Source organism: Dicentrarchus labrax, unplaced genomic scaffold (genome assembly GCF_905237075.1).
Source record: "Dicentrarchus labrax unplaced genomic scaffold, dlabrax2021, whole genome shotgun sequence".
Classification (NCBI taxonomy): Eukaryota; Metazoa; Chordata; class Actinopteri; family Moronidae; genus Dicentrarchus; species Dicentrarchus labrax.
Window position 1 is genome coordinate 23,683,930 of NW_026136705.1, and position 9,561 is coordinate 23,693,490.

At 40.4% G+C, this 9,561-nt stretch overlaps 1 protein-coding gene across 8 annotated transcripts in view; it reads left to right on the forward strand.

The window, feature by feature from the left end:
- Positions 1-7,409, forward strand: part of LOC127363751 (rap guanine nucleotide exchange factor 6) — a 147,997-nt gene extending 140,588 nt beyond the window's left edge. For 6 of the 8 annotated variants that reach the window (XM_051400602.1, XM_051400604.1, XM_051400597.1 and 3 more), the window contains 3 exons: positions 1,216-1,766; positions 2,763-3,110; positions 3,791-7,409. In XM_051400602.1, coding sequence (XP_051256562.1) covers positions 1,216-1,766; positions 2,763-3,110; positions 3,791-3,813 — 922 coding nt within the window. In that variant the 3' untranslated portion in view covers positions 3,814-7,409. The remainder of the gene's footprint in view (positions 1-1,215; positions 1,767-2,762; positions 3,111-3,790) is intronic. The other 2 variants (XM_051400598.1, XM_051400603.1) reach the window with 2 other exon arrangements.
- The last annotated feature ends 2,152 nt before the right edge of the window (positions 7,410-9,561 follow it).

A 9,561-nucleotide genomic window follows, 5' to 3' on the forward strand; every position in this document is an offset into this window, starting at 1 on the left:
TCTGCTTCTCTGATGTTATATTACTTCGGCAGCCTTGCCATATAACACCCGCCTGTTTTATGAAATATGGCTCAGTTTCATTTAGTGGCTTGTTTGTCCAGTAAAACCATGTCCGTGAATCAAACTGCTGCTTTATGAAAAGCAGCTGAGGAGAAAAACTTTTTTAAAGCCAAGCATATTGCTCTATCATGAAGGAAAACATTTTTTTGTGTGCAGATGAGGCATTAACGTTGATGGCCGAACGTTTACAGTAACTGTATTTTATAGGTTAGACAACGAAAAACTTTTTAAAAATCTGTACAATAACTTATCTGGCGACATTTTGGTTGAAAGTTGAAGATCATCTGTGTAACATTGAACTTCATCCTGTTTTCGATTGTTGGTATTTTGACTCTGACCCACATGTCCTCCAGCCAACAGCTTTTTATAGTTATTGAACCTTCTTCTTTGCCCTCTTCTCTCTCTTCCTTGTCAGTTCATTTCAGTACAACTTACCTTACACCTTTACACTTTTCACACTTTTCACTTTCCTTCTTTTATAGTTTTAGGGTAGGTTTGCAGTTTCTCTTTTTCTTAACAAGTCTTTGCCTCATGTACTCTCACACTATATCTACATATCCTAATGAATGTTTACATACCGTACATTAGTATTCTGGTTTTGAATCTTAGCCTGGCTTTGAAGTGATCGTATGAAACATGAGAAACCTGGTTATTCGGCTCCTTGCATACATGATTTTAATTAGTATCAAGGATTTCAGTTCATCTGCGTGATGGTGTGTCTTTGACTCTTCGACATTTCATTGCTGACTGAGTTAACGGATACCTAAAAAGAATCTCTGCACATTTAAATGTGTGACAGGTTCATGAAAGGGACGTACAACTTGAATGAAAAGTGGAAAAAGCTGTCTTGCTTAGTGCTGGTGTATTTATTTACAACAGTCTTCATCACTTACATAGACCACAATAATCTAATGAGTTGGTTAAACACTCATTAGATAAACACAGAAAGCACACATTGTCATCTGCGTAATAAAGTAATTATTTCCTTAAAAAATCTGACTATCCAAATATAGTTTTCTCATTCTTTGGGTTGTCTGTGGGTTGCTATATAGATGTTGTTGTTTTATGTAGATGAAATTGTAAGATTTGGATTTAGATTTGTAAATCCAGTTAATTTTCACCCTTTAATGTTTTCACTGTCTCTTTAATCTACAGTAGTTCCTCGTCATTGGTTCGAGGATACGTACCACGAGCCTCCACCTTCACCTCCTCCACCTCGACCGAGGAGCTGACCCCGGACCACACCTCTTTGGACTCCGTGGCTGACAGCGGCCGTGGCAGCTGGACATCCTGTTCCTCCAACTCCCACGACTCCTTCCAGAGCCTCCCCACCTCCTCCTGCCGGCCCTGGGACCACGGCATCCACGGGCATCCGCTCTCCCTCCCGCACACACACCTGGGAGGCTTCAAGCACACGCAGCTGACCGGGCCGATAGCAGAGGTCGAGGCCGGTGCTCAAGCGTGGGCGAGCGAGGACTCCGCCGCCAAGCAACACTCCAGAAACTCCAGCTCTGATCTGTCCAATCAGTCTCGGCAGAGCTGGGCGTCGTCCAGCTCACTGTCGGACACCTACGAGGGGAATTACGGGACGATAAAGCGGCGAAACACCTCGGAGAACCCCTCCTCGCCAACCAACGAGGAAGGAGGGCAAAGCACAGACCCTGTCTACAAAACGGTGACGTCAAGCACAGAGAAGGGCCTGATAGGTGAGGGGTCAGGTTGCGAGTTTGATTCCCTGTAAACACACTGTGACAGTGGTCAACTGTCGCTACGTGTGTCTGTTGTCTGAATAGTTACAGTAGAAAATAGTCTTCCCCATTACACCATCACACAGTAAATTAAGTAAAGTCTGCTGTTTTTAGGTGAATTACTGCCGCTTTCTGTTGCTTGACTTGCTGTTACGGGCTAGTGAACAGCTGGCAAATGCTGCACTTCTGCATTTCTTAGATCTTGGGCTGAGAGCCCAAACAGATCTCATTCTTGTCGCTTTTGGCTCTCAATCTGGCAGGAATTATGGAGTATCATCATTAGCCAGAGCGTTAATTTGTCTTTTGGATCTTCTGCTGTAGTTTCATGGTAAACTAAAAGACTATGCAGTTTATTGGATTTATGAAGGTAACAAAACTTTTTTGGCTTAGGAGTTGTAGAGTAGTGGAAGAGGAGTCAATTAATCTACTAGTAGAGCAGCAGAAAATTACTTGACAAACATTTTTGATAATCGATCAATCGTTCAAGTCAGTCATTCTCTGCCCTTTTTTCTCTGTTTTACATGTAAATTGAATATCTTTAGGTTTTGGACTGTTAGCCAGACAAAACAACTAATCTGAAGTCGTCACCTTGGGCACCTTTTTCACTATTTTCTGAACCAAACGATTAATCGATTAATCTGATAAACAATTAATAAAGATTTTAGTTGCAGCTCTAGTTTTGTCTGTATCCGTTGCAACCATCCATCCCATCGGTTATATATATTTTTTTTTTAATTTCCAACACGTTTTGACGCATGTTTAGGTGTGCATTGTGTTTGTGAGACATCACATTGATTTAATTTTTCCATTATTTTCCTTTGTTTCTCCCCTCCTCACACAACTCCCCACACACCTCCTTTTCCGGCGACTTCTTCACCCTGGTCACTCCTCATCCCTTGCTCCCCTCCTCCTTTCCTCCATCCCTCCTTTTTTTTGACCTACACCTCCATCCAGTGTACTGTGTCACCTCCCCCGCCAAGGATGAGCGTTACCGAGCTCCCCCTCCCACCCCTCCAGGCTACCAGGGTCTGGCTCTAGGGGATCTCGGCCTCCCAGATGGAGTAGTAGGTGGGCCAGGAGGTATCAGACCTCACCTCAGACCTCCAGACTACAGCGTGGCCCTCCAGAGGAGCAAACTCTTGCAGAGCCCTGGAGCGGCCGGCAGTCTGGCTGAGGCACGGAGGCTGGCTGCTAACCATCAGCTCCACCACCAAGAGGCTCGGACAGGGGGCTCCATGCAGGGCCACTCCAGACCGCCCAGTATCTGTGTCCCACCACAGGAGCTGGCTGACATTGAGGATGGTACGTCCCACAGGATGGTGAAAAACTTACTAAAACGGAAAATACAAGGGATTTTTCATTAAACAAAATAGCCCTTTTCTTACCTAGTCATTCTAGTTAGGATTTACTTCCATAGCACGTTCATGCTATGTGTCAAATTAGTGTCTCAAGTCTAAAACCAAAGGGAAAAGAGAAATATGACTCCACTTTACCCCTTAATGTCTGACATGATCTGAGATTGTTTTTACTGTCAGATAGTTTCATACAATGTCCTCAGGTGTCGGTGATTTTTATTTTGCAAAAAAATAAACAAAAAAAACAATAGTAGTGAAATTTAGATGTTAGGAATACCATCTGCAATACATTCCTTCTGCAGTGATTGTGAATTGGACATTATTAAAGGGAGTAGAGTGTTTTGGTGGTAATTGGAAAAAATGGTCCACAAACAATAAAATAATCTCATATCAGGGTATCTGCAGGTGTTGAAAAGTAGCACTGAAAGCATTGAATTTACAAATTCATGCAGTACTGTGAAGAAAATGTGATATAATAAATAATTCCAGGCCATATCGTCCCTGCGGGTTTTCCACCATTCCTTGATCGTGAAACAAACAGGTATTCGATTGCATTCTATGTGGTATTAGAAGGATCTTAAAAAGTCTGAAATGAATCAAACATTGTCCTTTCTTCCTTTTTTCCAGATGAACAAGTGTCGGCGGTGTAGAGACGTGACCTCACACTCACACATGCACATATTCTCACACACGGACCAAGTCGTGTTGATTGGGCTTTTGGACTAAGCTAGCAGCCTGCCATCATCACGTATCAGAGCACATTCTCCAAACACCCCCCCCCCCCGCCCAAAGCCCTGTGTGACATCGCCATGGACCATAATGCACCTGCGGACCAGAGCAGTGTGTCACGTCACCTCACTCCGCCTCCCAGGACTTGTACAATCATCTCTTTTTAAACCCATTTCACAAAACAAAGAAGAAAAGAAAGATTTTAGATAGTTTTTAAAAACTTTTGAACAAAGGAAAAAAAAGACAGTGTGATGGAGTCACATCGCTGTAGATGGCCGTAAATATAAAGGACAAATTAAAGAAGGAAAGAGTGACAATAACAATGTCTCATGAGAAGAAGTCAGCCTCCTTGGAAACAGACCACCATGTACCTCCATTTTGCGCTCCAAGCTCTCTTGTCTAAAGGTGTTTCACGTTGTTTTTTACAGTTTGAACATGTTGTACAGTGATTTTTTTTTTTTTTTGTAAAAGCATTTTTTTCTTCTTTTCATTTGCATCTCTGAGCTTTGTAAAGTTTTTATGTGAGAATAGTGAGGTGGAGCAGACAAAGGGGATAGAAAGATGTAGTCAGTAGTGTGAGTATTATAAATCACTCGTGGGGGATTTTTGTTTTTGTGTTTGCTGTCAGCTCAAAAGAAGATGAATGTACATAAACAAGAGACAGGAAACATTTTGGCCTCTATCAAACCCTGGCACTGATGATGTAAATTTACACAAATAACATCAGTTCCAACGAAAAATAAACCAAATGCACAAGAAAACAGCTACGAAACCAACTTTATTAATCCGGATACTTAGACTTTTGACTGTGTTTGAGGTAAGGAAAGCCCTCAGGAGCCACATAGAGCCCCTCAACATATTATTCACTCCTCTTTCTAAAAGAGAAATTAAACTCCTGAAGTAAGAGAGAGCCTGTGTCTGTTACTGGACATTGCGGAGCTTTATAGATGGAAAAAAAGTATCACTCAGGCAGTTCTCTCTGTCTTCATGTCGCGCTCTCCACCACCCAGTCACCTCTCTTATTGCTCGTTCAGTCTGATGCGAGGTACTTTAGCGGCATGCTGCCTCCTGGATGTTCCATAAAAAACTGTATTATAACTTGTTTTTAATGAGCTGAAGAACAAATGCCTCGCTGCTTCCTGTAGAGTAAAAACGTGTGTCGTTATTCTATTGCAGCAGCTATAATAAAACGATAAATTAGCACTGTGTGGCCACACAACGTGCATGCATTTACACACACACACACACACACACCAAAATCTTAGTTGGTGTGCATAAAGACAAAGGACAGTGTTTACACCGAAGCTTACACGTTTTGTTTACAGTGTTTATTAGACTAGTTGTCTATTGAATTACAAGCTGAAATGTTAAAGTATAATGCTCCAGGTTCATTTGACCTTGTAAATTTGTTTATATTGCAGCAGGAATATGAGATGCAGCATAAAATTTGACTATGTGCTCGCAGTGTACCTCTCGTATCGGTTTTTTGCTTCTTATTTAAAAAGAACGAGCAACAAAACAAGTCAAAAGATAATGTATTTTAATGCCTGGCTTGCATCTCCATTCCATGTTCATAGTACATTTTGTAGAATATTTAAAGGATTTGCTTGAAAATTGTTTATTTGTATTGAAAACGGAAGCAAATTTGTACATTCTGAGAAATGTTTTGGAAACGGAAAAATTTCTTTTTAATTGTGTTTTATCTGCAGTGCAGCAGGGGTGTAACTGGAATTAGACGTTCTTCTGCTTTCTGTCTCGCGCTCTGTGATGCTTCTTTCATATTGTTTTGCCACACAAAGACTTGAAATGATTAATGCTAATATATACATGGCATATATATGAATTTATACATATATATTTTTGTTGTTTCTTTGCCATAAATTAATGTATAGATGAGAGAAGAGAGTCCTCTATAAAGGCTATTTTTGAATATTTTGTTATAAGAAATAATCCAAGGTTGTGATTGCCCTGTTTCTGTCTTTGGGCAGGAGTCTTTTAAGGAATTAGTTCTTGTCATTGTTCATGACTTGTTTTCTCCTCTCACACTCTGTTGTTGGTGCCATTTCTGCTCTGTCTATAGTTGTAATTGCTGCTGTGGTTTGGGATATGACTGTGTGTGTGTGTGTGTGTGTGTGTGTGTGTGTGTGTGTGTGTTGAGGAATTATATTTGCAAAATAGCGATCAACATAGCATTTTTTAAAATCCAAATTTGGATCAGTCTTGGCGTTCAGCACATAAGAAAAAGGCTCAGAAGTCAGTTTCAATAAAAGCCCTTCTTAGTTCGCATCTTTGATCGCTCCTGCCTGCAGAGAAGTGGGGCCCTTTGGGATCGGTTTCATGGCACGAGGCAAGTTCATTCAAACTCAGACTGGGTGATTGAAAGGAGGTTTTTTTTGATGCTATAAATCATCATTTGAATTGAACAGAACAAGCCCCGTCACGATGCCATCTCTAATACCGTCTCTCAGCCCTATCATCTCAGCGGCACTATAGACTTTCAACCTCACTGTACTCGTCTGATGGATTTCCCTGAATCCACTGTGACCCTCCCCCTTTTTTTCATTTTTAAAATAATCTCAATGATAGACAACTTTGAAACAGACTGAGAGTCAGAAACTGACAATTCCTCTCTTTGTTTTTGCACAACTGTATTCCTCAGATTATTAACCATAAATCAGTATTAATGTTCTGCATGGGTGATTTAAAAAAAAAAAAAAAAAATAGAAGCATATAAGAGTAGGCCCAGATGTTATAAATGGCACCGATTTTCTTCAGAGGATGTTATATATATTTTTACCTGCTTTGAAATGTTGGATTGAGAGCGAAACAGCAGGCGCGTTGGTCTTTCCATCAAGGTTGTTTCCTAGCGTGAGCTCTATAAGCACTCCAAGACAAGATGCTACATTTTATTTTTACTTAGTTTTTATTTCAGGGCTAAATTTTCATTTAGCAGTAACCACCTCTTCTCCTACTCTGCATACAGTAGATATTTTTTCATGGAGGATCTGGCAGTGAGCAGCTCTTGGCACTGTGAACAAAACATGTCAATGTTTTTAACAACAAAACCGCAGAGGATGAACATCCCCTCTCTCACAGCTTGATGAAATGATCTGGCTGATTGTGATTTTAGCCCCCTCGTGTCCTGCCGTGTTACCTGGAATGCAATAAGAGAGATGTGAATGTGTTTTATGTAGACATCTTTTGGCATTACAGCAGAAATGCACAACAATAAGCTTAAACGTGGTGAGTGTGCTGCACAATCTGTACAAAGAGGTATTAACTTGGTCTGTGGCTTAAAGTTTGCTTTCGTCTCACACTTCTCATAGCTGTTGTAACTTATGTCTTTTAGAAAGACAACATGATTTTGCTCGTACGCTTTTTATGTATTTTTTACGAGTGATTGTAAATAGTTGTTATATTTTTGTTTAAGAGAATGTTTAAAAAGGAAAAAAATACCTTTTATTTCTCCAAGTCTACTGATATGAATTTGGACAATGAATAAAATGTTAAGCAGAAACAGTTTTGTGTCTTTATTCATGCTTGATATCTGGTTAGTTCTCTAAATCAAACCTGGGGGTATTTAAATTTGACTTTTCTCTATATTTTTAGCTTTTTCATTGTTAGAATTATGTTTTTACCTCTTCAGGCTTCTAAAATGATGAAAAGGAATTCATTATTATTATTTTTTTTTCACATACATTCATGGTTCCCAGAAGATAAATCCTGTTGACTTTGGCACCCACAAACATTCAAACCATTCAAGCCTGCACAATTGACATTTTGTCTTGTTTTTTTTTCATTAAAACCGGCTTTAATATTCTTTCTTTGCAGTTTATTTTTTGACTGCCTGCTCCTGCCTGCAGCAAAGTCCGCTGGGTCCTGCAGGATTCAATTCCAATGCAGTCATCTAAACTACAGCTCTAATGTGCTCAAGACCTATCAGTAAAGGCAGCCACTGCTCACTGTCAAAAACCATCTTCTCAGTGCTGCAGCAGTCAACCAGCATTTTGTTTTTTTAATTCAAACATTTTAGAATTGGATGAAAATATCAACATCCTATTGTAACTGCTGCTGCTTCTTCTTTCTGGGAAGGTCATCAGGTTGTGTGGTGGTTCAACAATATCCAACATGTGGCAGTGGCAACATAAATATATAATTATTATTGTGACAAAGACAGGGATTGAAGCATCCCAGTAAGCATGATTTGGTCATTTGCATGTTTAAGTTAAAACCAGGCTAAATCTGGAACATTTTCAGATGTTTCACAACAGTGACAACATTGTTTGAACAGCTTATAGTTACTCAAATGCTGTCCAACCCGCACTGTTATGTAACCTAGATGTCGAAGGAATTATACTCTTCAGCCAGATTTATCCCATTTGGAGGCTGAACATCTTGTTGTCTTTTGACCTGAAACTAACAGGAGGCTTGTGGCCTCTTTGTTTCCACAAACACAGCCAGTATTTTGGGTGTAGTTTCCACTTCCTGACACTTTTGACCAGTAAATCTTCACACAGAAGAGAAGGCGGTTAATCTCTCCTTGTGTTGTTCAGATGTCCTCCGCTTCGTCCTCACCGTCTCTCCGCCTTCTGCTGCGTTCAGCTCTACATCAGATCTGATCAGAGCCGGAGAGTGTCACGCTGTGCTCAAGGTCAGGTTCCTTTTATTACTCATTAAAGGTTTACTGTCACACAGAGGGGCAGGAAGTCACGCTGGTTGCTCTGTCTGTGTGTGTGTGTGAGGAAGAATACACCAGTGTGTGTGTGTGTGTGTACGTGCATCACTGGCTACAATATACTGTAGTATTTGCTGCATGTCTACTGCAGATGCATGTGTGAAGACTGAGCACAAAAACTGTCTGTGAACCACATCTGAAACTTTTTTGTTATGATGATAGCCTTGTTGGTGCATACATACTGAACCTGACTGTCATCATCAGCACACTGTAAACACCAGAAAAGACTCAATTTTTGTAAGTAGTAGTAATAAGTAGAAACCCATAAGTGTAACCTTTAAAGGGTCAATTCACCTGAGTCCTAATAACAAAGCAATCACCCAGAAACAATACTCTGACAAAACAGTCACAACTTAAGGCCCACTTACTAGCTTTTTCCAGAACCTTTTCACACGGTCTTAATCAGCTAATGGAGTTTGCTCAGTTGTAATCCATAGCACTTTTAGAACATCTCCCTCATGTTGGCTTAAAAGTTAGACAGTGCAAGTGATGCAAAGGATGAAATCATAACAGCTACTGACAGATCTATCTTGATAACTCCGGGAAAATGGGGGATTGCCCATTATCCATAGTCCTAAAGATTTCCCATTGGCCCTAAAGCCCATTTGTCTGGCAGCCCATTTTCTTGAAAACAAAAACCTACTGCTCTGAATGCCAGTTTTTCCCAACAACACACACAATTCCTTGAGGTTTGTATTTATTGTGTTTAGGAAAAGATCATGTTTTCGGGTTCCAATGAGTAGTTACGTCAGCTAAGTTACATACGTCGGTTAGTGACTGCAGGGTGTGTACTTTTGCAACGGGTTGCGGGTTGTCGGACAAATGAGCTCTTGGTCCAGTAGGACATTCCTCAGACTGTTGCACTATTGCGCTAGGCACTGATGCAAAATGCTAGTAAGTGGAAATGAAGTTATATTAAGATTTTGTTGTAAAA